Genomic DNA, 15680 nt, shown 5'->3' on the forward strand with positions numbered 1-15680 from the left:
CCTGCCTAATTTTTGTATTTTTAGTAGAGACAGGGTTTCATCATGTTGGCCAGGCTGGTCTCAAACTCCTGACCTCGCGTCGTGATCTGCCCACCTCAGCCTTCAAAAGTGTTGGGATTACAGGCATGAGCCACCGTGCCTGGCCACCCCAGGAATATTTGATAACATCAACATCAAATCATTCCTGCCTGCCCTCGTGCAGGGACTTCTCACTTAGAAAGTTCTATAGACCCAATGGGCAGGACAGGAAGATAGAGAAGAAAACACCATCTTTAATCAATCCGCCTGCACAGAAACCAGGAGAGCACTCCCTTCCTTGCAAGGTCCCAGTGAAAAGAGAACCTGGTCCCCTTCAAAAACCGTCTTATAAAAACAAAAGGCTTCAAAGCACCAGTGGCTACACCCGTTGAGTAGAAAGGGGCCTGGGGGAGAGAGGGGGTGAGAGAGGTGAGGGCTGGAGGCAGGGCTGGCCCAGTGAAGGGCAGTAGCTTAGCCTGAGGGAGCTGCCCCCCTCTCAAGCTGTACCCACCAGCTGGGAGCTCCATGCCTGTGGGGGCCAGAGGAACTCCTGGGGCTGGCTGCTTGCAGTTGAGATGGTGGGGTGGGGTTGCCAGCCTCGCTCAGGATATTTTGGCCTTAGAGAGTAGGGAATGATAGATTGGAGGGGTAGTGGGCGAGGAGCGGAATGGTCACCACAGACAGGCTCAGGTGTGCAAACCATCTGCACCATCTGGGTGTCCCCCCCAGTTCCTCCATGTCTCCTGCCCTCCTTTCTAACCCAGGGTCATGCCTCTTTCACAGATGAAATGCTGAGACCTGATCCTCTCTCTATGGACGCACCAGGCAGTGCATGGGATGCAGGGTCCTCAGGAGTGTCTGTGGAGGGAGGTGGGGAAAGTGTTCCCACCTCTACTTGCCCCCAAGGAAGGGTGAGGGTACTGGCAATCCCGACCTCCCCACTACTCACACCCCCATCTGCCCCTTCAGAACTCTTTCTGGGCTTGTTAGAGGAGGCTTCTGGCCATTGGATTGGTTGTAAACGCTGGTGATCTGTAAACACTGCAGTCTGGGCAGCGCTGACCAGCATTACTCCTCTCTGAAGCCACAAGCCTTCCAACTGGTGAGGTGGATGGACCGTCAGGGGTGAGTGGAGCTGTGGAGGTGATGGGGATACAGTAGAACCAGCCGCAGGGACCTGGAAGGGGGTGGGGTGACTGAGTTGGGGCCCCACTTTCCTGGAGGAGAGAGCTTGAAAGATTTGCCAAGGGTGGACAGAGGCTGAGCGTAGGAAGGCTTCTCTGTGGGTGGGGCTGAATTTAGGGCTCCATCCATCCGGTTCCCAATAAGAGAACGAATGGGTATATTGCTTTAAGAGAGGCATTGGCAAGTGGTGGCGGTGGTGTGTGAATATGGTGGAGACCACATAGGTCCAAGATGGAGGGGGGCTTGGAAATGGAACTCAGAGAGCAGACACTGGGTTTTACAGTCAGAAACTGCAGAAAGTACACTGTGCTCAAGGCCCACTTCCACCAAAAATCTAGCTGTGTGGCCTCAAGCAAATCACATCTCTGGGCCTCAGTTTTAATGTACCTCAAAATGAGAATTTTAATCCCAGTCTAGCTCAGGGCATTGAGTTAAATGAGAAGTCTAAAAGAGTCCATTTGCTAAGGGATTAATTACTTGAGGTGCGGAAACCGAGGCTCAGAGAGGGCAAGGGCTTTGCTAGACGTCACAGTCAGTGATGGACCTGCGATTAGAACCCAGGAATCCTGCTCCTAGTTCACAGTAGCTTTCCCCAGAGCTGGTGAGTGAGTGTGGTGGGATGGGATGGGTCTGATGTCCTGCTGTTTTTGGACGGGGGGCGGGGGCGGGGGCAGGATGTTGGGTGAAGAGCGAAAGGGAGAGGCTGGAGAAGAGAGGAAGGCCCCAGCTCACGCCAAGGCTGAGATTAAAAACAAACAAACAAACAAAAACCGAAAAACCCGTGGTGCCCCTCCCCCGCCCCGCCCCACTCCTCCGAAGTCCGGGCTGCAAAGAGCCAAGCTCAAGTCCAAGTCCAAGTCCAAGTCCGCATCTCCAGCTGCAGACCCGGGGGCGGGAGCAGGCTGCAGTGAGCGCGCGGGCCACCAGGGGGCGCGCCTGCACCTTGGCCCGAGCTCGCGGCAGCTGCGCTCAGTCCAGCGGCCCAGGGCGAGGCGCCGGGGTGGGCGCGGGGCAGAGGCTACCCCGACCTGCGGGAAACAAAGGCAGGTTAGGGGCAGTGGATCCCAAAAGCACGGGGGCGGAGAGACCCGGTTGCCCGGCCCACCCCACGCCAGCAGGGGCCGTGACCCACGTGTACAGAGGCTGCAGCTGTAGATGCGACGTCTTCTGGGGCGCCTGGTATCCGTAGGAGTCAAAGCCGCCGATGAAGTCAACTGCGGAAGAGGGCGGCGCGTGTGAGGGGTCGGCGGCGGGGGCGAGGGGAGGGAGCCTGGGTCCTGGAGGGGAAGACTCTGAGGGCAGGACTCCCACCCCAGGAAGCGGAGCCAGAGAAGCCATGAGGAGGGGAGCGGCGAGGGCCAGACCCCGCTCAGGGCCTGGGGCGGGGCTTCGGCTGGACCCGGAGGGATGGGCCTCTGGGGGTCTGGAGGCGGCGGGGCCGGGCCAGTGGAGGGTCAGGCCCCAGTCCTTAAGGCCTGGGCCTGGGAGGCCGGGCGGTCCGAGGGGAGATTAGGCTCCTGGGGGCGGGGCTCGGGCCTCTAAAGGGGACGAGACCTCTGATGGGGGCGGGGCGAGATTGGGGAAAGGGGGTGCTGGGGCCAGGGACTGGGCACCTGGACGTCTGGACCCCAGCCTGGAACGGGCTGTTATGCAGAGCCTTCCATACCAGCCGCCTCTTCCCCTCGAAAGGGGCCCGTGGCCGACCCCGGGCTCCCTCCCGCCGCGGCGTCACAGGCCTCTGTCCAGGGTGCTGAAGGCGCAGGGCCAGATCCCCACTTCCCCAGGGGCGCCTTACTCACAGCTGTCCTCCTCCTCCAGGAACACTTTGCTCACGTAGCAGGCGAACACGAAGCCGAACAGCTGGGAGTGGAGGTCACACGTCAGGGAGGGAAGGAGGCGTGGGAACCTCTTCCTCCACCCCCTGCCGGGCCCTGTACGCCCTGCCTGGCAAGGGAGGAGGCATGCCAGGATGAAGGCAAACCGTAACAACTTCCAGTTAAATGTTTTCACCTTAAAGTCAAACATACATGGTCTAACTCTTCTGAAAGTGTAACTTGAGACAAGTAATCACTTTACCTCTTTGAGCCTCAGTTTTCCCAGTTGGACTTGGGCAATACCTTATGGCTTGTTAAGAAGAAAGAGGATTATGTGACTTTGTGGGTACAAAGTGCCTAGGACAGGGCTGGCCCTTATAGAAACAGGAACTACTCCTATCTTGGAGTTTCTTTCTTTCTCTTCCTTTCTTCTTTCCTTCCTTCATTCCTTCCTTCCTTCCTTTTCTTTCCCTTCCCCTCCCCTCCCCTCCCCTCCCCTCCGCTCCCCTCCCTTCCCTTCCCTTCCTTTCCTTCTTTCTTTCAGACAGGGTCTCACTTTGTCACCCAGGCCGTAGTGCAGTGGTGCAATCATGGCTCACTTCAGCTTCAACCTCCTGGGCTCAAGCGATCCTCCTGCCTCAGCCTCTCAAGTAGCTGGGTCCACAGGCATGAGGCATCACGCCCACTGGGGTCACTTTCTTATTCTCACAACTCTGAGGCTGGTATTGTCATTCTTTTTTGTGAATAAGGAAACAAGCTCCAAGAAGGCAGGTGACTTGTCCAAAGTCACATAGTGGGTGTATTGAGCATTTAAACCCAGGACTGATTCATAGTCTGATGCCTCATCCTACTCACTAAACCTGTTCACTTTCTGCACAGGGGCTGGGGCAGGGGTGAGGGAAGGTGGTACAGGATATGGAAACAGATCCAGACAAAAGGACAGACAGGCAGAAGACCTAGGCTCATCCCCTCTTTTTTTTTTTATTTTTTTTATGGAGTTTCACTCTCGTTGCCCAGGCTGGAGTGCAATGGTGCAGTCTCGGCTCACCGCAACCTCCACCTCCCGGGTTCAAGCGATTCTCCTGCCTCAGCCTCCTGAGTAGCTGGGATTACAGGCATGTGCCACTACGCCTGGCTAATTTTTTATTTTTAGTAGAGACGGGGTTTCTCCATGTTGGTCAGTCTGGTCTTGAACTCCTGACCTCAGGTGATCCACCCGCCATGGCCTCCCAAAGTGCTGGGATTGCAGGCGTGAGCCACCGCACCCAACCCATCCCCTCAACCAGAGCTAAAGAAAGGGATCAGGAAGTGTGTGCAGGATGGGGGACAGAAGGACTTACTGCCAGGAAGATCTGCAGGGCGCTGCTGAGGGCTTCAATGTAGGGATAGTCAAGCAGGCAGCCAGTGACAGAGATGACATGGTGGTCCTCCAGAGCCAGGCGGGAGTTCAGAACAGGTGTCACCAGGCAGCCTGGCCCATTCTCCATCCACCAGGAGCGGTGCAGGGATGTGTTGAAGGTCATGATGAAGTCCCGGTCCTGGGGGCAAAGGGGCCTGGGATACTGAGTGTGAGGGAGAGGGAGGCGGAGCTACTCCCCCAGCCCAGGGAGACTATATTGATGGGTGAAGGGATTCAGGGAGCCCGCACCTGCAAGTCCATATTTGACCAACAGGTGGCACTTAATGACCACACAGGCCTCACTCTTTTGTCACTGAGATGGGAAGGGGTTTGTGTGGACTCACAGGGGCCTCAGAATTTTCAAAGCTGGAAGGAACAATTTCCCAGCCACAGGTGAATCCTCAGTACCAGCCCCTTAACAGCCCATTCAGTCTCTCCACTGCTCCCCCTGCGTGCCACCCTGGGCTAACCTCTCCTTTGGGGCCTTGGTCTCTGCATTTGTTAAATGGAGAAGGGGCTGGCCTAGATCAGAAGTTCTTACCCAGGGTGTGCACCCATGTGCCCATCCATGCAGTCACTCATTCAGCAGATAAATACTCACTGCCTGCCGACCAGGGGCCAAGCAGTCAGATGTGCGACCTTATTTTATCCCCTCAGCAACCACATGAAGTTGCACTTGCTATTATGTCCACTCACTAGATGAGGAAACTGGGGCTCAGAGAGGATCAGCCACTTGCCCAGGGTAATACAGCTAGAAGGTTTTAGAGCTGGGATTTGAATCTAGCAGAGTCAAACTACAAAGCCAATGCTCTTAAATTCACATATTTTGCCTCCTTTATATCTAAAAATAGAAGTTGTGTCTCTCTGGGCTTGCTCTTATTCAAGCAAAACAGTCCTGCTTTCTTGGTCTGCTCAATCTTCCCTGAACAAACTCTAACTAGCCTCTTTCCCTTCTGAAAAGTGTTGATCAGAATTAACTCAAATCTTTGTGGTCTAAGCAGTACAAAGCACAAGGCATTTTCACCTCCCTTGCTCTGAATACTCTACCTCTATTAGCGGGGCCTAAGAGTAGCTTTCTGGGCTGCCACATACTGTTGGTTTTTACTGAGCTTGTGATCAGCTGGGACACCTGGCTCATCTTCACAGGGACTGCTCTTCAGCCTTATCTGCTCCATCATTGTGTTGGAGGAGGCCAGAAATAAACTGTGTAGGTAGGAAATGGGGCACACAGATTATTTGGGCATGTAAGGAGAGAGAGCCTTCTTCAAGACATGATGCTCTGGTCCACTACCACAATACCCTTAGGGCAGGGGATGGGAATTGTCAGGCTCTGCCCTATGGCACTGCCAGGCCTGAGGCTTACCTGGGACAGCTGTCCAACCTCCAAGTAGAAGCAGATGATGAACGCATTCCAGCCAACCCAGAGCACCAGCCAGGCTGCATACTGGGGAAAGCAGAGGTGGGATCAGGGTGGGGCCTGGGGAGTGGGGGATGGGGAGTGTCAATGGAGACAGCTCAGGGATGAGGAGATCTGGGCAGGGGAAATTGTGAGAATACCTCACTCAGAGAGCACAGTGTAGCTTACAAATCATTTACACACCCATCAGGCCTTACAACCGCCCTGCAAGGTTGGCACTGCCCTCTCTTTAGAGAGAACTAATTTAAAGCTGAAAGGAAGTTTAAGCTTTCCAAGATCACACAGCTAGGAGGAGGTAGGGCTGCCACTCAAATCCAAGTTCTCTGATAGCTAATCCCATCCACTCTGCTAACAATATCCTCTAGACCAGCTGTCTCTAGAATACTGAAATCATTCAAGGATGTTTGTCAAAAATGCAGATTCTTGGGTCCTACCTCTAGAGCTACTGATTCTGAATTTCTAGGGCTGTTTAAAAGGGATCAATTCCTAGGAGATTGTGACTCAGATGACACTTTCAGAAACACTTCCAGGTGGTAAGCCACTAGAGGGCGAGGACTTTGCCTGCCTGGCTCACCACTGCAATGCCAATGCCTAGCACAGAATAGCTGGATGAACCCATTAAGACTATAGGAAATGGGCCAGGTGCAGTGGCTCATACCTGTAATCCCAGCACTTTGGGAGGCTGAGGTGGGCAGATCATTTGAGCTCAGGAGTTCAAGACCAGCCTGGGCAACATGGAAAAAACCCATCCTTTTTTTTTTTTTTTTTTTTTAAAAAGGAGGCCAGGCAGGCCAGGCGCAATGGCTCATGCTTGTAATCCCAGCACTTTGGGAGGCCGAGGTGGGCAGATCACCTGAGGTCGAGAGTTTGAGACCAGCCTGACCAACATGGAGAAACCCCGTCTCTACTAAAAATACAAAATTAGCCAGGCATGATGGCGCATGCCTGTAATCCCAGCTACCCGGGAGGCTGAGGCAGGAGAATCGTTTGAACCTGGGAGGTGGAGGTTGTGGTGAGCCGAGATCACGCCTCTGGACTCCAGACTGGGCAACAAGAGCGAAACTCCATCTCAAAAAAAAAAAAAAAAGAGTCTTAATTCTTTTTTTGTCTGTTTGTTTGGTTTTTTTTAGACAAGACCTCGGTCTGTCACCCAGGCTGGAGGGCAGCGGATGCTGGGAACTTTGGACCAAAAGAGACAGGAGGTTATCCTGCAGCCTTGTGCCTGACTATGCGTGTGACATCTTCTCACAGGGCTGTGGCTGGAGTCTGGATATAAGGGAACCAGGGGAAGTGGAGGCAGGATCATGGATGGGGCCTGGAGAAAGGCTGGGGTGAGCAGACCAAACTGAGGCCCCAAGCACAGAAAGGGAGTCCAGCCTGGGCCCTGGGTGCCCTCCCTCCATCACTTTCCTCCCTCCCCTCCTTGCTCTGTAAATTGTGCTTGAATGACACAGGTCAATGTGCCCCACTCCAGCAATCTTTCCATCTGTCTGGAGGGAGAGGGCTGGGATGGGAGGGACTGGGCGCAGCAATGCTAGGGCAGCACCGAGGCCCTGGGCCCCTCAGTTTTCCCACATCCCGAATGTGGCCACCTCTGGGGAGAACAGCATTCCACCCATGGCAGTGAGCTGGAGAGGAGGTTAGGGTTGGTTTGAGAGCTGGATGCTTCTACCCAAGTCCTGTGCCTGCAATTCTAGTGGCTGTCACCTGGCAGACAGTGTTGTTGACAGTGGTGCCTGGGGCCTTCCTGAGAACTGGAGGGAAGTGTTCTCTTATGTCAGATTAGAGAGAGCCTTGTTAGGGTCCTGCTCACCTGGCTTCTAGGAGCTGAGCCTGTGGAGGTGGGGAGAGAAGTCCTAGAATGAGTGTGCGTGGGCTCTGAAGGCAGCATGACATTGCATGTCATTGTGATTGTAGGTGTCAAGCATGTATGTAGTAAATCTAGTGAAAAGCCGTTTCCCTCGAGAGAGCCATGTGAAGAGGTCACTGAGGAACAGCAGGGAATATGGGTGAATCTAGCTGAAAGCAGGAGTTTGACAGAGACCATCAGGGACCAGGACTTGGGAAGAGGCTGTCGGGGAGGAGGAGACAGACCCAGACTCCTGGGGCTGGAGCACAGGGAGGCACTGACCTCAAAGCCACACTAGCTGCTGCAGAACACATCCTTGATGTACGTCGGGCAAGAGAGACAAATGCCAAGCCTTCCTGAAGCTTCTTGAGATACTAAATAAAATGAAGCCCACCCCTCCTGTGTCCTTGCGCCCACCCCTTACTGAGGCTGTGTGGTGCCGTGGCAGGAGCCTTCACTGTAGATCTGATGTTCTAATCCTGCCTTGCTTTCATTAGCTGTGTGACCTTAGGAAGACTCGCAACCTTTCTGAGCTTCAGTTTCCTCATCTGGAAAATGGAGCTGTTAAAATCTACCTCACAGGGCTATTGTAGACATGAGATGAAGCACGTGAAATTTAGCAGCGTGCCTGGCACATGCCAGGCACTCATTACATGATCCATTTTGTTTATATTTGGATTATTTCCCTAAAAAATTCTTCAGGATAAAAAACTCATTGTCTCCTCTGAGCAAAGAAGCATTGGGCTGTGCACATTCACCCCATCTTGTTTTGAGTGGAGCCAAGATCAGTGCCCCAGTGTTGGGGGGCAGTTCTGGTTTTGAGGAGCAGGGAGGGGTGGAGTGGGCAGGGGTGAGGAGAGGAGTTGGCTTGGGAAGGGGCTAGGTGAGCCGTACCAGGATGAGGTACCGGGAGCGGTACTGCACGGTGCCAAAGATGCCCAGGATGACCGCCATGATGTGCAGGAAGTTGGCTAGGATGGGAGCCCACTGGTAGCCCAGGAAGTCAAAGATCTGCCGCTCCAGCGCAGCCACCTGTGGAAGAGACAGGCTGAGGCCACTGTCACCCCCTGAAAGGGAAGGACAGGGATTCCTGCTTGACCTTGGGGAGCAGGTGGCACCAGTTACCATGGTGATGAGGCATTAGTCTCAGAACCATCTAGTCCTTCACTACCAAAGGGATGCTGGGGGGTCCTTAAGCCTGATCATCACTTTGGGGTGTGCTGAAAGGTGATAGGAGTGAGGGTTCAGAACACCTTCCTCCCCGCCAAGGAGGCCCTTCCCTCTAGCAGCTCAAGCTCCTGCACCTTCTCCATGTGGGGAAGATGGTGGGATCAGAATCCAGACTGCCACCCTTAGCTTTGGAGGGCGGGGGAGTCCTGGAGCCCGAGTCACCTCTTCCAGGGATCCCTATCTGGAGCTTGCGCTGGCCCATGGCATTCCTGGGCTACAGAGAAGGAATGCTTTTCACTCCGCTTCCCTGAAGGAGCTGGAATAGATTGCGAAATTGGCCCCGAATCCTCCTCTTCCTATTTCCACGCTCTTCAGTAGTGCCCTTCCACACTCATGCTGTGCTTGCACATGCGACTTGCTTTGCCTAAAGGGACTTTGGCAAACACGATGCAAACGTGTTTGAAAAAGGCTTGAAAAATGCACGCATCCAGTCTGGGCAACATGGTGAAACCCCATCTCAACAAAAAATACAAACCATTGCCAGGCGTGGTGGTGCGCACCTGTAGTCCCAGCTATTCGGGAGGCTTAGGTGAGAGAATCGCTTGAGCCCAGGAGGCATTGGTTGCAGTGAGCCAAGATCATGTCACTGCACTCCAGCCTGGGCGACAGAGTGAGACCCTGTCTCAAAAAAAAAAAAAAGAAAAAAAACGGTGTTCGTTGGAGCTTGCCCACTTGCTTCACTTGTAACAAGACCACCTTGTGAACAAGCCCCAGCTGACCTGCTGGACGACGAGAGGCCACGGGGAGGAGAGCAAAGGCACCCCAGCTGACAGCCCATCAGCCATCAACCATGTGAGCGAGGCCATGCTAGATTACCCCGGGTCACTAGCTGACCACAGACACAGAGCCCAGACCAGAAGAATCTCCCAGCTGACCCACAGAATCATGAACTAAATAAAATGGTTGTTTATTTTTTATTTCTAAATATTTATTATCATGATTTTTAAACACAGTCTCACTCTGTCACCCAGGTTGCAGTGCAGTGGAGCTATCTCAGCTCACTGCAACCTCCGCCTCCCGGGTTCAAGCAATTCTCCTGCCTCAGCCTCCTGAGTAGCTGGGACTACAGGCACCTGCCACCATACCCAGCTAATTTTTGTATTTTTAGTAGAGGCAGAGTTTCACCATGTTGGCCAGGCTGGTCTTGAACTCCTGACCTCAAATGATCCACCCACCTCAGCCTCCCAAAGTGCTGGGATTATAGGAGTGAGCCACCGCGCCCGGCCAAATTTTGCTTTAAAGAACCACCTCCTGCCACTCTGTCCACATGGCTTGAGTGGGGCTGACTCATTTCTAGCTTCTGGGGCGGGCAGGTAAGCCAAGTCTAGCCAAATAAAGACAATGATGAATTTAGGGATAGGCGCTCACCCCATGCTCTGCCCCTGAGAATCACCCTAGGTATTTGCTGGAACAATCAGAACAGAGCTGCTATCCTGCCAGGATACCTGAATGGGTGTGGTGTGAGCTTGGAGCTGTTGGTGGCTGCCTTGGCCACCTCAGGTGGATGGCCGGCCTGCGGAGAAAGCCATAGCTAAGGTACACAGAGAGAGTGTGTGGGAGGAAGGCCGAACACACAAGGGGATGTCCTGTGCCATCTTTCAGGCCTCTGAATACAGCCATGCCTAAAGCTGGTTCTCCCCCCTTGTCCTGCTGTTTTTTGTCAGTTGCAACAAACAGTCCCAACTACAACAGAAGGGGAGAGAAGAGGGTGTGGCTGGGGAGGGGAAGGGAAGATTCAGATAAAGTGAGAAGACATAAGAAGCCTTTTTCCAGGCAGGGAGGCAGGAGGAGGTGGAGCTGATGCTACCACACAGATGGCAAGGCTTGGGCAGAGACCAAGGAAGCTGCAGGCTTGGGCAAGGTGGTGAGGGAAGCCTGGTGGTGCCAGGCCCAACCTTGGCATTTACCCACCTGGCACCAGCCTGCCTCTTGTTGGTGACTCCCCTCCCAGGGATCTGCAGATTGTTAAGCTCATCTCTCACTGGATGCTCCTTGGCAGAAAGGCAGAACTGGAATCATTATTTCATTTTGAGGAAAGAGAACATGAGGCTCAGAGAGGGGAAGTGACTTGTCCAAGGTCACACAGCAGGTTGATGGCAGAATAGGCCTTTCTCAGCCACCTGTCCCATCTTGGCACCACCTTTCCCATCTTGGCACTGGTAAGGGGGTCAAGAGGTGTAAATTGTGGTGGGAAGTCTGCCTCTGACTCCTGCGTGACTTTGGGCCGCCCACTTTCCCCGCTGGGTTTGGGGCTCCTCTTCCATGCATGGAAGTCACTGGACTAGGTAATCTCCAAGGGCCCTTCCAGCCTTGACTTCCATCATCTGCTGGCCTTGGGGGAGAAACTGCCACGGTCTCTGTCTGCTGCTCTTATCCCACACTTCCTCCACTCCACTCTTCCTCCTTCCACCCTGACTCTGCCCAGCCTTGGGAGCCTTGGTGGTCTGGGGTCCAGCTTAATGTTCTTGACTCAGCTGCTACCTGGCCCTAAGGGAGAAGGTCTCCATCAGAGGACGGAGGAGACTATAACAGAGCAATCCAGGCTCATGGTGCAGCTAAGGAGGCACCCTGCCAAATATTTCCACCTAAGGCCAGGCACAGTGGCTCATGCCTGTAATCCCAGCACTTTGGGAGGCCAAGATGGGCGGATCACTTGAGGTCAGGAGTTCAAGGCCAACCTGGACAACATGGTGAAACTCCATCTCTACTGAAAATACGAAAGTTAGCTGGGCGTGGTGGCACATGCCTGTATTCCCAGCTGATTGGGAGGCAGAGGCTGCAGTGAGCCGAGATCACGCCACTGTACTCCAGCCTGGGTGACAGAGCAAGACTCCGTCTCAAAAAAAAAAAAAAAAAAAAAAAAAGTCCACCTAAGAGATGATATCATCTCCACCCAAACAAGTCCACCTAAGAGATGATATCATCTCCACCCAAACTGGCGCCCACTCAAACCCCCTCTGTTCTCTGTGACCTTATTGATAGAAAACAGAGAGAGTTTTTGTTTTTGTTTTTTTAAAGTAGTCGCAGATTTGTAGTCATTTAAACTCAGATTCAAATTCCAGCTCTGATGTGTGACTTAGGGAAAGTCACTTTCCCTCTCTGAATCTATTTCTTCAACTGTACATAGAGAAGATACTCCCTCTCTTGAGAAGTTGTTGTGGGGATATAGAGATATCGCATAAACTAACAGATAATTAGACTCGATACACAGTGGCTAATTAATAGAAGCCTTAACAGTCTAAGCTTCTTAGTTTGGCACTGAGGGCCCACTAGGATCTGGCTCGATCCTGTATTTCCCATCAGCTCCTGCCCCCAAGAGGCTGTAACAACAGTTGAAGTCCTACCTTCATTTGCCTTTGCCTTATTTTATATTTTATTTTGAGAAAGAGTATTGCACTTTTGCCCAGGTTGGGGTGCAATGTGGTGATCACAGCTCACTGTAACCTCAAATTCCTGGGCTCAAGGCATCCTCCTGCCTCAGCCTCCTTAGTAGCTGGGACTACAGGCATGTGCCACCACATCAGGGTAATTTTAAAATATTTTGTAGAGATTGGGTCTCACTATGTTGCCCTGGGTAGTCCTGAACTCCTGGCCTCAAGTAATCGTCCTGCCCTGGCCTCCCAAAATGCTGGGATTACAGATCTGAGCCACTGCACCGGGCCTCCCTTTGCCTTTATCCAAGTCCTCCTTAGTTTTCACAGTGTAGCTCAGTTCCCTCTTTTGGTAAGATGGCCTCCCTGACGGGCCCACAGGCACTGCTCTCTCCACTTGACGTGGAGCGGGGGCTGTTCTTCCCACTCTCAGCGTGGCTCTGGCCTTCCTTCATCCTCACGCCCAACAATCATTCACTCATTTATCTATAACCAGCCAGACCCATTTATCCATCCATCCCACATCTGACATGCCCTCACCCAGCCAGGGTTCATCACTTATTTATTCACAGAACGTTTAGTCTATGTCAGGCTTTGTGCTAGCTCCGGGATGCAGAAGTGAGGAACTTGGGGTCCCTGCCCTTTGGGAACTCAGGACCCACTTAGTAGAGGAGGGGGACAGGAAATCAGTACAAACTGGTGTAGTCAGGGCCATGATCCAGGCCTGAAAATGCCGTCTCTTCCTCCGATGGTGAGTGCAGATTAAAATAATTTTTTTTTTTTTTTTTTGAGACGGAGTCTCGCTCTGTCACCCATTCTGGAGTGCAGTGGTGTGATATCAGCTCACTGCAAGCTCTGCTTCCTGGGTTCACGCCATTCTCCTGCCTCAGCCTCCCGAGTAGCTGGGACTACAGTCGCATTCCACCATGTCCAGTTGATTTTTGTATTTTTTGTAGAGAACAGGGTCTCGCCCTGTTGCCCAGCCTAGTCTCGTACCCTCCTGGGCTCATGTGATCCACCCACCTTGGCCTCCCAAAGTGCTGGGATTACAGGCATGAGCCACCATGCCTGGCCTAAATATATCTCTTAAAAAATTTAGATGCAGCCTGGGTATAGTCACTCATGCCTGTAATCCCAACGCTTTGGGAGGCCAAGGCCAGAGGATGGCTTGAGGCCAGGAGTTTGGGACCAGCCTTGGTAACATAGTGAGAGCCCATCTCTATTAAAAAACAAAACAAAACAAAACAGATTCAGTGTCTTATAAACAATCTCAATTTTAAAGTTATTATTTTTTATTAGAAAACCAAGTCAAGGCCAGCACGGTGGCTCACACTTGTAATACCAGCACTTTGGGAGGCCAAGGTGGGTGGATCACAAGGTCAGGAGTTCAAGACCGGCCTAGCCAACATGGGGAAACCTCGTCTCTACTAAAAATACAAAAAATTAGCTGGGCGTGGTGGCGAGCACTTGTAATCCCAGCTACTCGGGAGGCTGAGGCAGGAGAATTACTTGAACCCGGGAGGTGGAGGTTGCAGTGAGCGGAGATCGCGCCCTTGCACTCCAGCCTGGGTGATAGTGCGAAATTCAGTCTCAAAACAAACAAACAAACAAACAAAAAAACAAGTCAAATATTCCAGAACTTCTGCTTGTGTAGCAGTTACATGCAGCTAATTAACAAATAATAATAAGAACAAAATAAGAGGAATACCTTTCCCACCTGGTTGCATCAGCTCCAAAACACTAATCTGAGGGCTGTGGTGATTCTAAATCATAACCGGCCTTGCTGTGTCTTTGTTACTTGGAAGGGAGGAACTGTGCAGAGGCAACGGCAATCTACTCCTTTGCAAAAATTGCAAATGCATGTGCACTGGGGGAAAAATTCCTTCCTTCTTTTGGAGATATTTTTACCTGGTGAGCTGCAAGCCAAGCCAAGACAGCTTCTTGAATCCCTCTCCTAAGTGAGCTGGGGTGGAAGTTCCTGGGGACCGTGGATACAGACTTCTCCCTGATCCCCTGCCAGGGGAAGGCTGGCCACCACTCCACTCAGTTACTTTTTCTAAAATACAAATCTCATCCCAGCCACACAGAATGAGCCCCCTGACTGTAGTCCCAGTGACAGATGAGTCACTCTGAGTCCCAGGCCTCACATCCCTGTCTTCACCTGCCAATGCTCACAGAGGAAGCCCCACATTCCTGCCCATCAGTCCTCTCTGCCTTTGATCTCTGTTCTCCCCTGACCCAGCTCTTTCTTTTTCCTTTTCTTTTCTTTCCCTTCCCTTCCCTTTTTCTTTCCTTCTTTTTCTTTTCCTTCCTTCCTTCCTTCCTTCCTTCCTTCCTTCCTTCCTTCCTTCCTTCCTTCCTCCCTTCTTTCCTTCCTTTCTCTCTCTTTTTTTTTTTTTTTTTGACAGAGTTTCGTTCATCACCCAGGCTGGAGTGCAATGGCGCGATCTCGGCTCACTGCAACCTCCGCCTCCTTGGTTCGAGCGATTCTCCTGCCTCAGCCTTCCCAGTAGCTGCAATTATAGGCACCTGCCACCATGCCTGGCTAAATTTTTTGTATTTTTTAGTGGAGATGCCTGGCTTAATTTTTTGTATTTTTTAGTAGAGGCGGGGTTTCGCCATGTTGACCACGCTGGTCTTGAACTCCCGACCTCAGGTGATCCACCTGCCTTAGCCTCCCAAAGTGCTGGAATTACAGGCATGAGCCACCACGCCTGGCCTTTCTTTCTTTCTTTCTGCCTTGCCTTGCCTTGCCCTGCCCTGCCGCCGCGGCTGGCCCCCAGCACCTGCACTCTGGATCCAGCTCCTCCTGTCTTCTCAGGAGCCCACACCATCCACAGTCCCTTCTCTCTTGTAAACATAGCTTCTCCCTCTCCCCCAGATCCTTCTCACTGGCTCTTAAACAAGCTCAAAGCCTCTCCCATTAAAAAAAGAAAAAAGAAAGTGTCTGGGTATAATGGCTCATGCCTGTAATCCCAGCACTTTGAGAGACCCAGGTGGGTAGATTGCTTGAGCTCAGGAGTTTGAGACCAGCCTGGGCAACGTGGCAAAAGCCCCACCTCTATAAAAAATACAAAAAATCAGCCAGGCGTGGTGGTGCACGTCTGTGGTCCCAGCTACTTGAGAGGCTGAAGTGGGAGGATTGCTTGAGCCCAGCAGGCTGAGGCTACAGTGAGCTGTGATAGCCCACCTGTCTCAAAAAAGAAAAAGAAAAAAAGCTTCTTACCACCTTCTAGCTGATATCAGCCTTATCTATCTCAACACTCTCACATCCAAAACTACACAAAAGGTCTCCATGGCCTTCCCTGCCACTCAATCTGCCAGAGTGACTTTCTGCTTGGCCACTGAAACAGTTCTTACTAAGGTCACTGGCGATCTCCTGGTCATTAAATTCAGC

At 52.4% G+C, this 15680-nt stretch overlaps 1 protein-coding gene across 5 annotated transcripts in view; it reads right to left on the reverse strand.

Moving 5' to 3' along the window:
• Positions 1 to 91: 91 nt before the first annotated feature.
• The window catches only part of NKAIN1 (sodium/potassium transporting ATPase interacting 1), a 53819-nt gene continuing 38230 nt past the window's right edge, over positions 92 to 15680 (reverse strand). Inside the window, exons 2-8 of one of the 5 annotated variants that reach the window (XM_058443311.1) lie at positions 9388 to 9530; positions 8577 to 8714; positions 5780 to 5860; positions 4358 to 4555; positions 3003 to 3063; positions 2336 to 2417; positions 92 to 2231 (exon numbers count right to left, since the gene is read on the reverse strand). In XM_058443311.1, coding sequence (XP_058299294.1) covers positions 2222 to 2231; positions 2336 to 2417; positions 3003 to 3063; positions 4358 to 4555; positions 5780 to 5860; positions 8577 to 8714; positions 9388 to 9471 — 654 coding nt within the window. In that variant the 5' untranslated portion in view covers positions 9472 to 9530 and the 3' untranslated portion in view covers positions 92 to 2221. Of the gene's footprint in view, positions 2232 to 2335; positions 2418 to 3002; positions 3064 to 4357; positions 4556 to 5779; positions 5894 to 8576; positions 8715 to 9387; positions 9531 to 10823; positions 10843 to 15680 lie in introns of those variants that run through there. The other 4 variants (XM_032160017.2, XM_032160019.2, XM_032160018.2 and 1 more) reach the window with 4 other exon arrangements.

This window comes from Hylobates moloch, unplaced genomic scaffold, assembly GCF_009828535.3.
Source record: "Hylobates moloch isolate HMO894 unplaced genomic scaffold, HMol_V3 SCAFFOLD_8, whole genome shotgun sequence".
Lineage (NCBI taxonomy): Eukaryota > Metazoa > Chordata > Mammalia > Primates > Hylobatidae > Hylobates > Hylobates moloch.